Source organism: Neltuma alba, unplaced genomic scaffold, assembly GCF_004799145.2.
Source record: "Neltuma alba isolate B1F8T4 unplaced genomic scaffold, ASM479914v2 tig00012867_pilon, whole genome shotgun sequence".
In the NCBI taxonomy this organism is placed as follows: Eukaryota; Viridiplantae; Streptophyta; class Magnoliopsida; order Fabales; family Fabaceae; genus Neltuma; species Neltuma alba.
In genome coordinates this window covers 109,006-130,280 of record NW_021637247.1, presented here as the reverse complement: position 1 = coordinate 130,280, position 21,275 = coordinate 109,006, and the positions used below count along the sequence as shown (strand labels likewise).

Here is a 21,275-nt window from a genome sequence, read left to right as displayed (position 1 = left end):
TAATATTTTAAAGTTGAAAAATTGTAGGTAAAAGCAGACGAACTGTGAGGCTTGTAAAAGTGTCAGAAGGTTGGTTTTGGACAATGGTTGGGGTGTGTAAGAAGCCTTGGCGAATGGAATTAATTGTTTTAGACTCTGCGTTTTTCTACTGAGATCATTTTCAATGGAGGGTAATCATATGGTTTTGAAATTAGCAACAAGTTTGGTTGTTTGTAGTGAATGGGAAAAATGACCAAGTGCCCTCGGATTCTATTAGTTCTGCTTTTGGAGAATTATGAACAGTAAATCGGAAAGAAATATTGACTGCCAACTGTAGAAAAGTGGATGGGAATGGAAAGATGATTGGTATCACAACAAGTTATTGATAAATTCAGATAATCATAATAGTATGTTCATGTAAAACTTTCCCACTAATTCCCTTGATATTATGGTCATGATTTCTAATAACCTACAATCAAACACAATAAAATAACTTTACAAATGACACAGTCACACACATATTTGCATTTTAAATTAAAAAAAAGGGACTGTAATCAATATCAATATAGGAATTAGGAAGTTACCATACACCGTACTATTCATGTGTAAGAAATACTCCTCCAGTCCTTAATATAGGACCCAATATTTGAGTTGGTTTTGGTCCTAAATATAAGACTCATTTCTCATATTTATCATTTTTCTCTAAATTACCCCTATGGATACTCCCTCAACCATAATCAAGTAGAAGAGGGAGAGAGGGTATTAAGAAAGATGATTATGGTATTTTAGGAAAAATGTGTCACTTTTCTTATAATTAACTAACTTACCTAACTTCCTTAATCTAATCAAATTAGTTAAATGAGTTTTATATTAAGGACCGGAGGAGTAGTATAATGGCCCCTGAAACAAGTTTAAATCGCAAATATGTGCATGAGATTATATTTCTCCTAACATTCACTCGTTTTTTTTTAATTATTTTATTTGTAATAATAAGGCTGAAGTATCTCAAGTTAATTTAATTAGCACTTGTCAATTAATTCTGAGGATATATATTTGGCAAACCATGGGCTGTGGTAATATTTTATTTTGTACTGGCCCCTAGCTCAGTACTAAACGATAAACACCTGAAAATCCATTCGGTTAAGGAAATCAAATATTACTCTGCGACGCTGTTAAAAAGAATGTTGGTAGTTGAGGATGATGATAGGACTTTTTAGTTTTTACCAAAAAATTTAAAGAGATGGGTTGGTAAAATCATGATGCATACTGTGAGGGAGCGGCTCTAATATACTAATATCATCACAGGATTAAATACAGAATCATATATTTTATTTCTTTTTCACACATAAATAAAGAAAAAGGGCATGAACAATGAATAAAGAGGAAATGAGAATGATAACATCCACCAAAACCCATTAATTGGCCTTTGCTGAAACTTGCATTCTACTTTAGGCAGGAAAGAGAGGCAGCTCTGATGAACCCTTCTTGCTTAAGCTTCCCTGCAATCAACCTCTCTCTCTATATATGTGTGTGTATGTATATGTATATGTAATGTTCATATCTCAAGAAGCAGAATGAAGCAACAGAATGATGAGCACTCATCAAGAATGGCTTTCCACCAACTCACACTTGGCAATATATTGGCAATGGGGTCACATTCCTTAATCACTCTTATTAAGGACACCTCAGCATACGCATATACCTTCAGTGCCCTTTTTTGTCATCATGTTCGTAACAAGTGTATTGCATCATGGCAAACAATTTATTTATTTATTTTTAAAAACCATTTTGACATGATTCTAGTTCAATTCCATGAATTGCATTGTGATTTACCGTGTCACCAGACACTTGAGTGCTAAGTAATCCATTAAAAATGAAATAAGTCTAAAACATTGATGTCTTGGTTGCATCAACGTAAGAGATTAAAGGCACAATATAGCATATGCAGGCTGCTTCCTGACATCAGCTTTTCAAAATCACCCTCATTGAATTGTAAACTCTGTCATAATAATACATCTTTTAAAATCTTCTAACCAGAATTAATGCTGATCCTTTGACACTTAACTCTTGTTCCTTGAAGAGTTTATGACAGTTAACCATGAGACGTTCCATGCCATTTTCGCTTACAATTGATAACGCTGGCCTGTTTTGAAAGGGATCAAAGGGAAAATTTCCCCTGTACATATCTATCTTTTCAGGTTCATCTGCATGGATTGCTCACGACTAAAATATCAACGATCGGTAATGCATGCAGATACCAAAATCAAAGAGGAGGCCAATCAATAAAATTTAAGATCAGAGAAGGAAGACGGAATATGATTTATTTACTTATTTTGAGATGACGGTGGTGGGGATGGTTTATTCTAGGGGCCACAATAAATAAGAAAGTTGAGGAATTAAGTTGTATTGAGTCATAATTATTCTGATATGAATTAATTCCTTAAACAAAAAAAAATTAGAGACCAAGTTTCAACCGAATTAAAAGCTAAAGGCTTAAGTCATATCATGTCATAATCGAGAGACCAAGTGATAATTGAGTTAAAAGTTGAGAACTAAAAAAATAATTTTCTCACAGGAAAAACCCTATCATAAGTCATTTCCGTATTAAAATAGTTCAGAGTTCAAACTTCAAGTATGTTCTAAATCCACTACTCCACACGACATCCGTTCCAAGACTGATGTTTTGTCACATCCATCGACGATGTTGGATATCTTACGCCAACAGAATCGGCACTGAAACAATTATATGAAATATGGATACGAACACATTAACGGCAACAAAACCTTAAGGGTATGTTTGGCTCAATGAGAGGAAGGGGAGGGGAGGGATTTTAATGGAGGGAAGGAGAGGGGAGGGGAGTGGAAAGATTTTAATATTATCTTGTTTAGATTTATAAAAAAAGAGGGGGAGGGGAGGGAAAAATATTTTAATATGAACAATTTTGCTCTTATTTTATTTAAGGCATGGGCATAATTGTCACAACATGACAAAATATAGACATAATGGTTACAACATGACAAAATATAAGCATAATAGTCATAATATGACAAAATATTGCCTTTTCCCTCCAAATCCTCCCAATTTTGGAGGGGAGGTTGAGGAGGGGAGGGGAGGGGAAATTTTAAAAAATTTTCCCTCCCCTCCTAAAATTTGTGTGTTGCCAAACAAGGGAAAATGATTAAAATCCCTCCCCTTCCCTCCCCTCCCTCCCAAATCCCTCATACCAAACACACCCTAAAATAAACTTAATACTATACACAAATCAATCCCCCTCTCTTGCAAGAATTAATTATGCTAATTCTATGTTAGCCTCGGTCCCCTCGATGACCCCAAAGAGACTTTTGTTTGCGTTTTTTGTTCTAGCCTTTGATGCTTTCTTTTTCCGACTATTTAGCCTTTGCAACAATTTAGTATTCAATTTCTACTCACCCAAAAGATACCATCCATACATACATAAAAACTAAATAACTAATTTACTGAGATTATAAAAATTAATTAAATTATTTATTTGTAATAAATCTATCTTGATTTATCTAAAATACCCTTTTAATTATTTATCCAAAAGACACTTCACGAGGTTAGGTTAAAAGGTTGAATCAGCATGCATAACACAAAATAGCCATGCCGAACATAGTTTTGCGAACAATCCGCGACCAACAAGCGGCTCGTTTCAAGACGGAATAATTCAGAAACCATCCCTCTTACTAAGATCACATGTCCTCAAGTATGCAACAATTATATCTTGAATTCCAAAATAATCAGCGTTGTTAGCATGTCTTTCAGACCAATGACAAAGCATGTAGCTAACAAATAGAGCGACATAGTTAATATGTTACGTATGTTAGATGTTTTAACTAAACACACGGCAGCCTGTAAAGAAGTAATCAGAATCCTCACAGTTTCCCTCATAAATTTACTGTGTAATCTTATCTCAATTTGAATATTAAAGCCAAGTAAATGTGATATTTAAACTGAACATTTTGCAAGACCACCATTTAGATCCAACCCAAAAGGTCGTTTCATCATATTCCCTTTTTATTTCTTGTCAATGGCTGCTAGAAATATAACAAGTGCAAGAGGTTGAGTGAACTGAGAGGTTGCCAGAGACGGAAGAAGCAGATTTAACCCTCTCAAGCATGGTAGTGGGCTTGAAACAGGGAAGGAAACTCAATGGAGAATGAATTGTCAATCAGATCTTCCTCCATTACGCAGACAATAAATTTCTAATCTTTCTCATCTGACAACAAATTAAGAACTTAGAATCCCATTTTCTGAACTGAAATTCTAACTACAAATGCGTGATTAAATGGCGAACATGGGACTCCAAGGCCCTTTATTGCCTTGCCATCCATATTAAAAATCCATTTTTTCAACCCTTGAAATTCAGGGCCTAGGAGGGAATATGATGGAAAGGCGGTATGAATACAACCATATCCTCTTCGGCTAAAAATATGAAAGACTCCTAACTAATGAAAAGATACATGACTTGACAATCCACTCCTAGTCTTTACATTCCGCTCCATTATCTGCCATTCCATTTCATTCCCTCATAAAATCCGAAATATAGCCTAGCTAGGTTTAAATCCCATGCCTCAGTATTTTGAAGGGTGCACTCACTCACTTGGTTTGGCGCGTTTATAATTTCAATCCCAGAGAGTTCACTAGAGGATCAGAATCCTGGTTGGCTGAGCTAACTCTGCGTTAGCAGCTGAATTATTGCTTCTTTGTCATTGGATCTGGTCACATCTGTAGCACACTTTTCAATAGAATACAGTACTTCAGATTTGTATCTTGGCAGCATAGTTGACAAACCAGTGTAGTTATAGCGAAATTCTGTCCTGATAAAGACCCGGAACAAAGCATGAAGGAGGTGAATCTACGTTCCCTCTAGGCCATCCCTCAATAAGCCCAACCTCTGCTGCGCTTGATTGCTGGGAGCTTCCATGTGAAATAAATAAAACAGGAATACAATGAAAAGGTTTTTTGGTTTGAAACCTTCAGTGATAGCATAGCATGCTGTCAATGAAAGATGAAAATTAATAGGCAGGAAGGTTCAGATTAAGAGAAACGTAATCTTTGACGTGTGAATACAAGAGGGAACCTGAGAGGAATAATGCACAGAGAGAAGCACTACAACATTATATTGATATAGGCATGATGTAAATGTAAAAGAGCATACTCAAAACAGAATGCAAAGGAAAATAATAATGATGTATAATATGTGGGCCTTGGGCATTTTGATTGTGTAAGGAAGACGAGGAAGCAATGTACAGTGCGTGCGCTAGTGATACCATCAATTATAGAATGTTGGCCCCACGGCACCAGAAACACTTGAGTAGAAGTAATAATAATATCAAAAATCCACAGACTAATCATAAGTAGAGCATTACTCAGTCATTAGTAAGCTCACAACAATTTCTTGAATGACATAGAACTCAACATGAGTGTTCGATGGGTTTCATATGCAGAAATACAATACATTGTGACAAAACTTCCCATTAGCTAAACATATAGGCAGTATTCCAGTATCGGTATTTTTTTCATAGTCAAGGGTTAGAGGGAAAAAGAAAAACGGATAAACAGCATTGCAGCAGCGGACCTGCACCACAAATATGTCAGTGAATCCATGACAGCGGGCAACCTGATAGAAATTGCATTTGTTAGAGCCAGGTCTACAAGGAGGGCCAGCTTAATTCTTTCACCACACAGCTCAAAGCTCAAATTCTTCATCTTTAAGAGCCATCTCTGCAGCCTCTTCTTCCTCCTCGTCAAGGACGAAGTACTCATTCTTCTCCACCGGTCTAAACATGTAGAACATCACCATGTAAAACGCAAGACTCGCAATCTCCTCGGCAGCCTGACTAACCCACTGGTACTTGTATGCAGCAATAGTTCTCAGCGCAAACACTACTACGCGTGTGAAATATAAATACCCAATGACAACAATATAAAACTGCCTGAAAAGTGTCAACTTAGCCAAGTTCCTTGCGGCCTTGCCATCGGTCTTGGACGTTTCCCGCAGAGATCTTATAGACCATACAATGGGGAAAATGATAGCACAGCAACATATGATATCTACGAGCAAGAAGACCTGATTCCATGTAACCCAATCCTTGATGAAGGGCCCAGTCTCACCGATCACAACAGAAGCCACATTAGCCAATACCTGAAGCGGGATCACAATCATCAGCACTTTTTTCTCCCTCTCTTGCAGGAAAGGTTTGAGAAACGACCACCCCGTCCCGATCAATATGATAACCGTGAAGAGCAATACCACCCGAATGAACTGGAATATGTAAAACAAGACATCCCACCCATGAGGTGTTCCGGTGACCTTGACGTAATGCTTATCCTCGGCGGCGAAAATCAGATTCAAAGCCTTCACGACAAGCAAACCGGCCATCAACAGGTGGATGCGATGAACGGATCGCTTGTTTGTGTAACAAACGTAGGCCCAGAATCCCAAGAAAGCAAAGTACGCGAGGGAGAAGACAAAGTAGAGAGCCGGGAGCTGGGTTTGTCCGGCAGACAGATAGTCCTTAGAGCCGTCCGAGTCAAGATTATAGACCTCAGTGCGCACGACCATGGAGACAGCGGTTTCGGGAGCGCAATTGGCAAAGAAAAGGCTGTATTCATTGGGAGTAGTAACGGGATAAGATCGATTGAAGGACGCAAGAGGAGGGGGAGAAAGGTCACGGAAGGTGAAGAGACGGGAGATGTACTGGGAATCGAGGACGCAGAAGGAGGGGTTCTGTTGGATCTCGATGAGAACTTGGACGAGGCTCTCTTCGTTGAGAAGGAAGAAGCCGAGGTTAGAAGACTCCGGTTGAGCCGCGGAGGAGAGAGCGGCGACGGAGACCGAGGAGACGGCGATGGAAACGTGACCCTTATGGGTGAAGCCGAATTTTTCAAACAGAATCATAGGTCGAGTGTCGGAATTTATGGTGAGGGACTTGATCTCGGCGGTGGATGGGGATAAAATAGAGAATGAGAGGAGGAGAATAAGGATGAAGTAGGGTGTTTTGGCCATTTTCACGGCGGAGGAGAAACCAGAAAACTTTGGATGGAAGTGGCGATTCCGGGAAGACGAAGGCCGGGAACAGCACCAACCCGAGCAAATTTCCTTCCCTCGCAATTAAAGCGATGGATTTTGGTGGCTGGTAAGATCTAGTTGGCTTACGCGCAAACGATGTCGTCTCGTCATGCGGGCTCGTTGGCACCAAAAACAGAAGAGAAAGAGAAGAGAAGATGAACATGCTGGCTCAATAACTAGTTGGGCTTATTTTTTGATATTTGGGCTTACCAACAACACCCTCTTCATTCTGGCCCATAGATCATCATTTTTATGAATAGGATACTCCCCCCCCCAAAAAAAACCCCGACTCCGTCAACAGAGGGTTTTTATGAACATTCAAATTTCCTGTTCACATTTATACCCAAAAAAAAAATGTTGTTCACACTATGTCTAGTAAAAAAAAATTTCTTATAATGCAGACAAACTAACATTTAACACTTAATGTCTAACAGTACCTCGATTAGGATACTTATATATAGAGGGGAAAAACATTCTTGTTCATATCGTCATTATATTTGAACAAGCCAGTGTAATTTCACGTGCCATGTGCATGTAGCCAATATGCATGATTATATTGATGATTAGGGGGGGAAATCCACAAAAATTTATATACATTATTGATATTTTAAATACACATTCGGGTTCTTTTAAGCGATTCGGTTTGACTAAAATGTAATTAAATGAGCTTTCACGTTTTCATTTAATATGAGTAAAAACAAAACAAATTTGTGTACAGCTATTTATCGTATCAATTGAGAAACCAGAAATTTGGTGCGTGAGTGGTGTAGAAGGAAATTTCAACGTGTAATATTGTAAAGGAGGTGGATTGATGAGAAAGGAATTGGGTCCAATGGAATCGTTGAAGAGGGATGGGAAGTGATGAAACTCGCGGATTCAAGGGTGCTTACTTTGAACAGGTCAATCAAGTCCATGTGAAGGGGCTGATGGGAACCGCTGGTTGACTCATTTTTACTCAAAGCTCAGCACGATATCCCTAGCAGTTGATGAAAACTTCACAATCTGAATGCAACGATGACTCATCTCCTTCTGATGGCCATACACATGATTGTGATGACAGTCATCAAGTAGTAAACACAAACCCAAGCCCAGTTTGTGTCAGCATACAGAAAATCTAGTACAGCGGCTCTTTCTGTGCAGATCCATGTAATGCTGAAAAACTAGTAAACGGTAGACAGATTACCAAGCTAGAGTATTTGACCGCTCAGTCTACTCAGTATCAGACGGAATAGACTAACTGACGGCTTGACAAAGAAAAACTTCAGCGGAAGGCTCAGATCTAGAGACCCAAAACACCTTTAATACATATATTATAACTCTATGCCTAGAAGTGCCTACAATAAAGGAATAAAAGGCGAAATACAGTTGGGAATCTGGCATCTTTTGCATCAAAGCAGTCCAGCTGGAAGACCCACTATTCCGATGAAACTGTATATTCATACAACACATTACACATATGAGCCACAAGAAATTCTTACTTTGAACACCACAAGCATATGTATGTTCACGAAATTAATATTCAATGTACTGTCATGACACGCTTGCACGGGCTTGAGGCTTCAACCTTTAGCAAATGAGTAACAACGTCACTCACATCACTCAAAGCCAAAAGTGTAATGCATGCCTGCTAACTTATTCCAATTGTTTTGGTTGCAAAATAATCAGTATTACCAGCAAATCTTTCAGGATAATGACAAAGCATAAACAATAACAAATAGAAAAACACAAATAGTTAATGTGTTAAGTGGTTAGATTTAAATGGTTAACTATCACATAGAAGAACGTTCAAGAGAGAGACTGGAATCCTCATAACTTCCCTAACACCTTCAGCGAGTAAATTTCTCTAAATGTGAACCATCGAGTCACTTAAATTTCACATCAACCATGAACATCTTGCAAAAACATCATTTTAGATTTCGGCCCTAAAAGCCGTTATGTTCTGTCCCCATTTTCTTTCTAGCAGGTGCCAACAATAAAAAAAGTGATAGTTAACGATTCTGCGAAGAGACTGAATATGGAGACTCCCATCCTCCAAACCGTGCCTGATCTTGAAAGGGAAGAAGGCACCCTGGGGAATGAATTTCTCAACCAACTCGCCCTTCATTCTGCAAAGAATAAATTTCTCATCTGTTTTCTTTGAGCACAACTTAAAAACTTAATCCCCACCATAGGGAACAGAAAATTCTAACTCTGCATTTTAGCTCTATAATATCAGAAGCTATGATTCCAAGTCTTCATCAGTTCCACTACTTTTTATTTACTACAAGAATATTATGGTCAGGGCTTTCCTCTCGTTAGGTCTATGGGTGTGTTTGGATGGATGCTAAGAGATAGAATGGTAAGGAAAGGAAGATGACTAATATCAGCTAAACCATTGGTTGGGAGGTTTTTTCCAGAATGGAATGACAAAGGACAGACTTCAAGAATCATCAACATCCAAGATCCTAATGTTCTTGTGCCTCCAAATTGGAGGGTTTGATAGGAAATGGAATGTATTATAAGTGGCAGAAATACAACTACCTCCTCTTGGGCCAAAAAATTAGTTAAATCACATCCTGCTTATAAAGAAACATTGGAACAGTATTTTTGGTGATTCCTCTTCCCTCATTAAACTCCCAAAGAATGGAGTGACAAATGACACCATTCCATTCTTGCCTTTTTATTCCATTTCTATATAAACTCCCCAAACATAGCCTCAGTCTAGATCCTTTCCCCAAGTATTTTTAAGAGTGAACTCAGTCAAGAAAGTAATAAATGCAAGTGAATGCACCAACGATACAATCAAGCAAAGAATGTTGAACTATGGGCCCAAGAAACGCAAAAGTCTGAGTACTAATAAGGCAAATCCAAAAGAATAATGATCAGTACCAGCATTACTCTATCATAATTAAGCGCACAACAATTCCTTGAACGAGATGTAACCAAAAAGCAGTATTCGTTGCAAGAACATGACAGGTTTTTTCATTATACGGAATACAATATCAACATTATGACCAAAAAAAAAATCATTAGTGGAACATACAGGCAGCATTCCAGTATCGGCATTTTTCTCACAGTAAAGGGAGAAAACAAGAGAGGGTAAAGGAAAAAAAGGATAGAGTGACAGCCTTGCGCTAGTAGCGGACCTGAGCCTCAAATAAAACAGCGAATTCATGTCATTGGATGACCTAATAGAAGTTGCATTTGTTGAAGCCAGGTCAACACCGAGGGCCAAATAAATTCCTTCACCACCATTTCAAAGCTCGAATTCTTCATCTTTAAGAGCCATCTCTGCAGCCTCTTCTTCCTCCTCGTCAAGGACGAAGTACTCATTCTTCTCCACCGGTCTAAACATGTAGAACATCACCATGTAAAACGCAAGACTCGCAATCTCCTCGGCAGCCTGACTAACCCACTGGTACTTGTATGCAGCAATAGTTCTCAGCGCAAACACTACTATGCGTGTGAAATATAAATACCCAATGACAACAATATAAAACTGCCTGAAAAGTGTCAACTTAGCTAAGTTCCTTGCGGCCTTGCCATCGGTCTTGGACGTTTCCCGCAGAGATCTTATAGACCATACAATGGGGAAAATGATAGCACAGCAACATATGATATCTACGAGCAAGAAGACCTGATTCCATGTAACCCAATCCTTGATGAAGGGCCCAGTCTCACCGATCACAACAGAAGCCACATTAGCCAATACCTGAAGCGGGATCACAATCATCAGCACTTTTTTCTCCCTCTCTTGCAGGAAAGGTTTGAGAAACGACCACCCCGTCCCGATCAATATGATAACCGTGAAGAGCAATACCACCCGAATGAACTGGAATATGTAAAACAAGACATCCCACCCATGAGGTGTTCCGGTGATCTTGACGTAATGCTTATCCTCGGCGGCGAAAATCAGATTCAAAGCCTTCACGACAAGCAAACCGGCCATCAACAGGTGGATGCGATGAACGGATCGCTTGTTTGTGTAACAAACGTAGGCCCAGAAACCCAAGAAAGCAAAGTAGGCGAGGGAGAAGACAAAGTAGAGAGCCGGGAGCTGGGTTTGTCCGGCAGAGAGATAGTCCTTAGAGCCGTCGGAGTCAAGATTATAGACCTCAGTGCGAACGACCATGGAGACAGCGGTTTCGGGAGCGCAATTGGCAAAGAAAAGGCTGTATTCATTGGGAGTTGTGACGGGGTAAGATCGATTGAAGGATGCAAGAGGAGGGGGAGAAAGGTCACGGAAGGTGAAGAGACGGGAGATGTAGCGGGAATCGAGAACGCAGAAGGAGGGGTTCTGTTGGATCTCGATGAGAACTTGAACGAGGCTCTCTTCGTTGAGAAGGAAGAAGCCGAGGTTAGAAGACTCCGGTTGAGCCGCGGAGGAGAGAGCGGCGACGGAGACCGAGGAGACGGCGATGGAAACGTGACCCTTATGGGTGAAGCCGAATTTTTCAAACAATATCATGGGTCGAGTGTCGGAATTTATGGTGAGGGACTTGATCTCGGCGGTGGATGGAGAAATAATGGAGAATAGGAAGAGGAAGAGGAGAACGGAGAAAGGTATTTTAACCATTTTCACGGCAATGGGAGAACCCAGAGACCGGTGGATGGGAGTGGTGATTCCGGGGAACAGCACCAACCTGAGCAAGTCAAGGATCCTTCCCCCACGGATTTGAGAACCGAGTGGCAAAAACGCGGAAATGGTTGAGATCTGGCCGTCTTATGCCGTCAAACGACCTCGTGTTCGTTGTCAAGTGCTAGCTGGCCCTACTGTTACCGAGATCTAATGGACCATCGTGAGCTTTCGAACATGACCTTTGTTTTGGGCTTATAGATCAGCGTTGGCCCAATGTGTGTAGCATGAGAATACAGAGTTTACAGTCTTTTATGCACGTTCAAACTTGGGTCTACTATTAATTAGTTTTGAAACATGCTGCTCTGGTCTGGAAATGCAAGCTAGCGTTGAATTTAACGGAATAGATGAATTTTTCACAGTGTAATAAATTAAGACGTGTCTATCTTCTTGATGAAGAGGTTGCAGAATGTAGGGCTAACTATTAAGAATTAACGGACTTAAAAAAAAAAAAATCCTAGGAGTCTTATGTGTGGGTGTGTTGTTTTCTCTAAGGATGTAGATGTATGCAAGAATCATAAATCACAGGGGTTGGCCCAAAAAATAAAATCATAAATCACAGGGTAGAAAAGGAAGAGGGAAGCTAACTGGTTGGAACTGTTGGTGGGAGGAGTGGGGAAGAAGCCCGTGCATTTGGGGTGGGGCCCATGTCCCGACTGCTGTCACGTCACCTCCCCAGCCATTGAAGCACAGAGGATATCGTCGCCCGCCGGTGGCTTTGACTGGTGTTTCGTCAGAGCCTGTGACAGTGTGAGTCACTCCTCCTTCCCCCTGATTCGTTCATTTCGTTCCCGCTATTCCCGTTGTGCCCTCCCTCTTCCATCCACTACTACAATTTAGCCCCGGTGAGCGTTCGATCGCAGTCCCTGTCATGGAACAGTGACCCAGATGCCTCTCCGCGTCCTCCCCCGCGGCCCCGCTTCTCTTCAAGAATTCTTGCCGTCCTTGCCTTTGGTGCCCTGATTGTGCCTTGCCACAATAATTTTCCGTGTGAAATCCGGTCAACTGGTTAAACTTTGACTGCCAAGTATGTACAAGCACTTCTAATCTTGGTTCTAAATATAAGACCTATTTTTTATATTTATTAATTTTTTTCTAAATTACCCATATGATACTCCATCAATTATAATCAAATAGAAGAGAGAGAGATGATATTAAAAAAGATGATTATGGTATTTAAAAAAACATGTTATATTTATTGTAATTAACTAACTTACTTGACTTTCTTAATCTAATTAAATTAGTGAAATAAGTCTTATATTAAGGATTGAAGGAGTACAAATAATTTATTACCCAATCAATGCACGCAATGATAATTACTTCCAACTACTCCACATGCTGGGTATGAATCATCGATCGGTGCATGGAGTTTCATGTCATCAAAACTGTTTTTATTTAATGTAGTTTTTTCCCTCTCAGTCCTTTTTTTTTTCTCTTCCCATTCGCTATCCTCGTGAGTTTGCAGCAATTAGCGTGCGTGTGCTCGAGTCAAGACACTGTTGCAAACATCGATTCATATCGGTGCATGGGTTTATATCCGATCAATATCTTGTTCCTCGCATCCGCACCAAAAACCCGCAGATTGTTCGTCTTCTCCGTGGTTCAGCTGGCGAAGGGGTCGAACTCTCTCACCAAAGAGAGGGGGTTCGATCCTGGGGAGTGCCACTTTGTTGTGACTCCAGTGCGACGCTGGGGGAGGCATCTCCACAAGCGTAGTGAAGCTAGGTGATTCCTACCTTTGGGCCAGAAAAAAGGGCTTGCTTGTTATGCTCCCGTTGTCCATAGGAACAGGCCCCAGTGGATCAAAGCGTTAGGGGCCCTGCCCTTGAATCGTGGGTGAGCCCGACCCTTTTCCTAAAATTTTTCAATAAAAAAAAAAAAGAACCAGCATCAACATCTATATATGAAATTTTACTAATGATAATAACTCATTAAAAGCTATGAAAAGTTCGATTTTCACATCACGTTTCCCGCTAGTATGCTAGCTATACGACGACTGAATCCTCTTTAAAACCTGATCTACACATTGTGCATGTATATCCGACAACACGTCATTCTATCAAGCACCCTGCGCTCATCTTTGGGATTGTATACTGTGCATACATAATCTGAGTTGTTCGTATTCATTTTATCTGTCTTCGAACACGAGATGATTTCAAACAATTGCAGACCTGCTTCTAGGTTACAATATTATGCACCTGTCAAAGCAAAAAATATTAAAAGTAAACTTTAAGCAGGTGACTTTTGATGTGATTGTACACATAAAAATTATATATAGATATTTAGGTAGAAATCAAACCATGTTATTATAGCATATAAAAATAAATATTTAAAGAGTTTTATCTCAACTTATATAAAAATATTTTTTTAAAAACATTTTTACTTGATACCAAACATCCCGTTATCTAATTCCCAACAATACCAGAATAAGAAGTATCAATGAATAAGCAAACACATCTCACAAATATCAATAACAATGTTAATAATATAATTGGTGTATATATATAATCAACAGAAAAATTGCTGTGACATGAATGATGTAATGTATTGGGGGGAAAAAAGAAAATAGTATAGCGTTACGGCCAAAAATACCGTGAATAATGTCTCCCACTCTGTTTGTCGAGAATTCCACTAACTAACTTAAATCTCAGTTAATAACTACGAAAACTCCCGATAGCGGCCAAGTCTAACGGTGCGTCACGTGTTAACATTTACTGGTCAATCAACTCCTTGAGATTTATGAGTTAGCTAGGGTCCTTTGCGAGCTTATTCCTCTGAAGCGTGATCAGCACCTAACTCGAAAATTGTCCCGTTACGAATCTTGGGAAGATATTTGCCAAGTCACTTGGTCTTGGCCAAAACCCGGGAACATGTTAGTTGATTCCAAATGTTATTTATTATTCCGCGCTTTTCCGTCCCAATTCGTCACGCCCATGGATCACGTGGTCAAGGACGAAACAGAGAGAAAGAAACAATGGGAGAGCCATGGAACGATGTGGAAAAATACATAATCACGAATATTCCTTAATAATAAACCACAATTTGTTTTTTTAGGCGCTTGAAGACTAGCGAAACCAGGTGGTTGGGTTTCCGGTCCACTTCATCCATGCAGCCCCAGTGACTCAGCACGAAATGTAGTCTGAAATGACCGAATAGTCCCTCACACGCTTCGACATTTGTGTGTTGCCCGGCAATATTTCTCGTAATATTGAGGCGGAAAGGGAGTAATTGAACGTTTTTGGTCCGGGAATACCTATTTAATGCTCAGTCGAGGAAGCGTAGTTTTGATTTTGATTCGGGTTTCGCTCTATTATCCAATCCTCCGGAACTTTGAAGTCTCCAGGGAGAATTACAGCATCAAAAAGGCAGTCCAAGAATTTTAAACATCATAACAAAGAAGGAAAGACCAAGAGAAATCGCCCCTCAATTTCTTGAGCTACCGGATTGAAGCTCTGAATCTGTAAGTCTAACCTGACCGCCTTTATTGATTCATCTAACTCTGTGTCTTTCTGTCAGGATTTTATTGTTTTTATTTCAATGTCCATTTTCCCCCTCTACCTTTGACAAGTTCTCTTACTTAATCATTTCCGAACATTAATTTCTGGTAATTATCCAATAAAGTTGGCTTTCTTGGCTTCGTTCACTTTCTCAAGTCAGGCGATACAGTCGAAGTTTTGAAACTCGAGCACAATATTTATTTTTACTGCAAAGTTTCAAGTTTCTTTCTATCTTTCCCTTCATTCTTCCTTTTGGGTAATTCGAGTGGGCATATTGTTTCAGTCTACTGAAAATATTGGTTCAAATTCACTACCTGAATGTCATTTCCTTAGTTAAAAACAGTTTTTTCCCTCCCTTCATCTCACGCTATGTGGGCTTTTATTGAAGAAAGAAGAACCATATTCACGGGAAAGAAAACAGGAAATTAAGACAATCAGATTCAAGTTGGTTGGAAGAATAATTTATGCGCATTGTTGGAATTGACGCGATTGAAAGCAAGGCTTCAACTTCAAAGTCTGTTTCTTAGTCTTCCAAAGGTTAACAGGTTCATTGGCAACTGACGAAATGAATGTAGTGGGTAAAGTTGGAAGCCTGATTAGCCAAGGCGTTTACTCAGTTGCTACCCCTTTTCACCCCTTTGGTGGAGCCGTTGATGTGATTGTTGTTCAGCAGCAAGACGGGACATTTCGAAGCACGCCATGGTATGTTCGGTTTGGTAAATTTCAGGGTGTTCTCAAAGGCGCTGAAAAGATTGTGCGTATAAATGTTAATGGTGTCGAAGCAAACTTCCACATGCATCTTGATAATTCAGGGGAGGCTTATTTTGTGAAGGAGGTGGATGATGACAAGGGAATGGAGTCAAATGGAATTGTTGAAGATAACAATAACTCTGAATTTGCCCGAGAGGACAGTGGTATGGAAATTGATAATACTCATGCTCACAGAGTTGCCCACAGTGTCTCTGATTCGGGGGTGCTTGCTTTGAAAGATGAAAATGAATCTTTTGATGTGCCTCGAATTCAAAGAACAGAATCCGATAGTGGTAGGAGATATTATGATTTCCAAGATGAGCAATCTTCTTTTGAAGGTTCAATTGAGTTGTCAGAATACGAGTCAAATCCATACGAGACTCTAGATGGAGAAAATTATGTTGATTCACAGGACTCTCATCCGGAAATGGTATTGTTTAGCGTGGATGGTCATGTATTGACGGCTCCTATTTCTGAATCAGAGCAGAATACAGACACTCTGCGGTTAGAAACTCCTCAATTTCATCTTGTTCCAGGTGAAGGGACTGAGTTTTGTGAAGACAATGGAGAGTTTATTTCTGGTGAGAGTGCCTGGCCTGCTGATTATATCAGTCAGATAGATGCCTCAACGGCTGATATTCCGACCAGTAGCCATCACAACACTAATGGTGATGATAATATTTCTGGACTCCAGCAGGAGGGTCACCCGGAAGAGGATGGATGTCAAGCACAGGAAACCTTAAGGGTTGAAAGTCAAGAACAAGGCCGTCATATACAAAATGACTCAGTAGAGGGTGCCTCTGGTATCACAAGGAATAATGTTTTCAAAAGCTGTTTGGAGTTGCAAGAATTTTCGCGTATGGCTCGGAATGCTGATTTACTCGATAAAGATTCTTCATTGGGGGATCAGCATTCAGCTGAGGATACTAACACAATACGCCCAGTTGTCGTTGAGAATGAAGAGGGGAGGCTGGCACTCTCTAAATGTGACGGTGAGTTGTCTCCTTCTGATGTTTCTGCATCTTCCGATGATCGTAGATCTTCAGAATTAAGACCACAAGATGTAGAGAAAAAGGGATCAGGAGAAGTTGAAACTAACTCAGGCAGACATTCTGTTTCTGATATTACCATATCAAATGATGAACATACAGGCAAGTCAGCATCAACTGAAGGGCTAGATGATATTCAATGTACCCTCGTGCCTGAAAATCATATCAGTAAAAGTGAGATGGTGGAAACTCAAACAGCAGTCTCCAGTGAAGAGGCCCATAGTCATCCAGGTTTGGGTAAGAACTGTGTTGCAAATTTGTTATTCTCAGGATTATAACCTACGACTATCAGTTGATTTTAGATAGTGCTTGATCACTTTAATTTGTCTTGTAATTTGTAGGATTTGATATCTCACTTTGTGGCCATGAGCTAAAGGCGGGCATTGGTTTGGCTGCCGCTGCTAAAGCATTTGAAGCACATCGGATATCTCCAGATGAATTTAAAGCTTCTGCCCCATCCATAATTAAGAATGAAAATCTCATTATAAAGATCAATGGGAGGTACTTACCATGGGAAAAGGCTGCTCCCCATGTTCTAGGAATGGCCGTCTTTGGTTTAGATTTACCTGTTGAGCCCAATGACACAATTCCTGTGGAGCAGGATGATGCACTAAAATCCAGGGATGATGATCATGGATCTGCCTGGTCTGGGCGAAGATGGAGACTTTGGCCTATACCTTTTCGAAAAGTAAAAACAATTGAGCACACCAGTAGCAATTCATCAAATGATGATGTTTTTGTGGACTCTGAGTCTGGTTTGCAGAATTCTCTTGGAGAGCCAACTCCAACAGCTGGGAGCCACAGGTCTCCTCGCAAGCAATTGGTGAGGACAAATGTGCCCACTAATGATCAAATAGCATCTTTGAATCTAAATGAAGGTCAAAATTTAGTAACCTTCAGTTTCTCTACCAGGGTTCTTGGAAAACAACAGGTCTGGCATTCATCGGCATACTCATATACATAAATATTTGGATCTTCCTTTATTTTAGCTTTACATTTTAACCCCATAACAGGTCGATGCTCATATATACTTATGGAAATGGAATGCAAGAATTGTAATTTCAGATGTTGATGGAACTATTACCAAGTAAGGCTTCTGATAATGAATAATATTATTAAACTTTAACATAGTTGTTGTGTCATTATTGTTATTCTTCTCAATCCTTTCTTGGTCCCATTTAATTAGATGTTCATGTTATAATACGATCTTCTTATTGACTACTCTTGCAAAGTTATGTATATTTTGATGCCCTACAAGTTGTTTCGGGGTTTGTCATCTCAGCATCCGGTTTTTAGAAAGCCTTATGGTTGCTTATATGACATTCAATCATAGTAGATTAGTAGTTGGTCAGTCACAACTCCTATTCTTATTTCTTTACTCTTAAAATGCTTGAAGCAAAGCATCTCGTCTTCTCATTATGCTTTAACAATATGCTGGTCATGCAAAGAATAAGAAATCCTTTGCCAAATCAAATGACATCAATGTACTTAATGACTTAAGCTGTTGGATTTAAGCTGGTAACCAAGAGGCTTTAACGAAGCAAAGCATTGTTTATTAGCTTGTTTATGCAACATATAATTCTCCCAGAGATCTTTGATCTAAATCTCGTAAAACTTAATGATTAACATATCTGCTGTGTATCATAGAAAAACTGAAACGTTCATGATTTCATTTGCGGTAAAAGCCAGATAGACATTTCTTAATGGAGTTGTAAAACAAGAAAAAGCAAAGAAAAATTTAAAAGCAGGGCTGCAGTATTGTTTGAGAAGCATAATCAAAACGATTTTCTTGTCGTTTCAGGTCTGATGTTTTGGGACAGTTCATGCCTTTAGTTGGTAAAGATTGGACTCAATCTGGAGTGGCAAGGCTTTTTTCTGCCATCAAAGTATGCATATTTTATCTGTATACTCATCTGAATTTGTTATTTAATAGAGCTTGAGTTTGATGGGAGGCTGAAAATTGATCAGTTTATTGGCTATATAACTCAAGGGCTTTTTCTTTAGGGCAGACTACAGATCAATTTTCTGCTTTCTTCAGGCCCCCAGAAAAATAACAACAAAAAATTTCTCCCTATTTGTTGCTGCTGCCACTGCTTGTCTCTGAACTTTGTTTCCTTGATTCTCAAAATGAGTAAGAGCGCAGAACCATGTAATCTGGTCGTTTTCAAGAGGAAGGGAGATTGATTTACCCTATTTTTATTCAATAGTTAAGCTTCTGCTCATGCTTGAATGTGAATGCTAAAATGCTTAATGTTATGTGCGGCTAGCATTCAATGTTGCATTGAATTGTATATCAGGAAGATTAATGTCTAATATTATATTCTTCTGGTGTGTCAGGAAAATGGATATCAAGTTCTGTTTCTGAGTGCCCGTGCCATTGTCCAAGCATATCTAACCAGGAACTTTTTGCTTAACCTGAAACAGGTATCAAAGCAATCTGGCTTTCCGTGATCTCTATCAACCACGTGGTGTGGATCTTGATTTAATGACTAGATAATTCCTTTATGAACTATCTGCTTGATCTTTTTGGCTGTTTGATTTTGTCATCAAGGTGATAATGCTGCCTTAGCTTAATTTTGCGAGTTTTGCCTTCTTGTAGGATGGAAAGACATTACCAAATGGTCCTGTGGTTATTTCACCTGATGGATTGTTCCCCTCACTTTACCGGGAAGGTGAGAAATGAGGCGCTTTTAGTTTGGCTAATTAAAACTGTAATGGATACTGCTGTATGGTATATGTTGTTAATTTTCAGCATTGTGATGAGAAGATTGGAGCTCCCTTTCTGCCTTTGCTCTTTTTTATTCATTGATTCTATGTCTGTGAACTGCATAAGATTGTAGAAAAGAGGAGAAGGGAAAAAAACAAACCCGATATCTATCATGATTGTGAGAGTTGTATAAAAGACCGGTGACATGAATTTCAGCAAAATACAACTTGCATATCCATCGTTGTACTTAACCACCTAATCTTTTTAATATTTCCGTGGTTTTACCATTTATGAAAAGCATTAGCAAATATCGACTTGCATATTCATTATTGTCACATGCACTGGTCGTTGCTGACGGACATTTTTTTTTTCCTAATAAGGAATTGTGCGTTTATGTACTGCTTTCTTTTCTGTGGAATTGATTTTGATCCATGTCTGACTTGTTATGTTGTGGTTGGGGTTCTTTCACTGATGAAGTCATAAGAAGAGCACCTCATGAGTTCAAGATCGCTTGTCTTGAGGTAATTACGGGATCACAAAACCTTGTCACTCCAAGTAACTGGGACATTCATAAGAAATTATTGTTTTGCTGTGGTTGCTTTTGCTAACATTATATTTCACATGATTTGATTTTTGCAGGATATTAAAAGACTTTTTCCTGCTGATTACAACCCATTCTATGCCGGATTTGGCAATAGAGACACAGACGAACTTAGTTACAGGAAGATTGGAATTCCAAAAGGCAAAATATTTATCATTAACCCCAAGGTGTGCATCCTGTACTGACATTTCGTATAAATGTCTTGTCCCTGGGTATTAACTATAACTCCTACCAAATCCATCAGGGCGAAGTTGCCATAAGTCATCGGATCGACGTGAAGTCTTATACATCATTACACACTCTTGTCAATGACATGTTTCCCCCTACTTCTTTGGTAGAGCAGGTGAGGAATTATATAAAGACATGAATGACTTCGTTGCCTCACTTCACAACTCACAACATGGATTTTTAATTTCGGAACCTTGCAGGAAGACTTCAATTCATGGAACTATTGGAGAATGCCATTGCCTGATATTGACTAGTTATTGCTGAAGGTGGCTATAGCTCTCTCTGACAAGGATCTCAGTTGGTATGGGGCCGTCCAAGTTTTTAACAGAAATGCCAAACATTCCTCAAGCGACCCATCTAGACGCCATGATTGATGATTGGAATGTGCCTTTCTGCACTCAAAGTTCATTCTTTGGAATAAGCTCTGGGCTTGTTTTTGATCTCCATTATTCTTGATTCGTGGTAGTTCATGCGTAGGCAGAATCAGAGAACATTTCTCAATCGCCTTTCACCAAAGCAAAAAATTGTAGAAAATTTGGTTGACACATCATTCTAAAGCAAACCTTGTACTCTTCTTCTTTTCTTCGGGATGATCAACGAATAATAGCATAGATGCTTATTCAAAGCAACTGTCTCTATCTCCATTGTGTGGGTCTCCCTCTCCCCATCTCCCCTCCTGTGTGCGTGGTGCTCACAATTTTGTTTTCAAGCGCTTTATGCTTTTACGGTTTTGCGAAAATAATAGTGTGAAAAAA

General features: G+C 39.5%; 3 protein-coding genes across 4 annotated transcripts; 1 reads left to right on the top strand and 2 right to left on the bottom strand.

Annotated features, from left to right (window-relative positions):
• Positions 1 to 5,277: 5,277 nt before the first annotated feature.
• LOC114731975 (protein GPR107-like) lies at positions 5,278 to 7,097 on the bottom strand. Its single transcript, XM_028919246.1, has one exon. It carries the CDS (start codon positions 7,008 to 7,010, stop codon positions 5,691 to 5,693), a length of 1,320 nt encoding a protein of 439 aa, XP_028775079.1. The 5' UTR covers positions 7,011 to 7,097; the 3' UTR covers positions 5,278 to 5,690.
• A 2,809-nt stretch (positions 7,098 to 9,906) lies between these two features.
• On the bottom strand, positions 9,907 to 11,676 carry LOC114731974 (protein GPR107-like). Its single transcript, XM_028919245.1, has one exon. The coding sequence runs from the start codon at positions 11,626 to 11,628 to the stop codon at positions 10,309 to 10,311; it is 1,320 nt and encodes a 439-aa protein (XP_028775078.1). The 5' UTR covers positions 11,629 to 11,676; the 3' UTR covers positions 9,907 to 10,308.
• Positions 11,677 to 14,920: 3,244 nt separating this feature from the next.
• LOC114731972 (phosphatidate phosphatase PAH1) lies at positions 14,921 to 21,149 on the top strand. 2 transcript variants are annotated; one of them, XM_028919243.1, is made up of 11 exons: positions 14,921 to 15,148; positions 15,581 to 17,221; positions 17,326 to 17,915; positions 17,998 to 18,071; positions 18,786 to 18,870; positions 19,322 to 19,408; positions 19,584 to 19,656; positions 20,169 to 20,212; positions 20,331 to 20,459; positions 20,537 to 20,635; positions 20,721 to 21,149. In XM_028919243.1, the coding sequence occupies exons 2-11, from the start codon at positions 15,751 to 15,753 to the stop codon at positions 20,772 to 20,774; spliced, it is 2,706 nt and encodes a 901-aa protein (XP_028775076.1). In that variant the 5' UTR covers positions 14,921 to 15,148; positions 15,581 to 15,750; the 3' UTR covers positions 20,775 to 21,149. The 2 variants fall into 2 exon arrangements, with proteins under 2 accessions (XP_028775076.1, XP_028775075.1); XM_028919242.1 differs by having other exon boundaries at positions 15,578 to 17,221.
• The last annotated feature ends 126 nt before the right edge of the window (positions 21,150 to 21,275 follow it).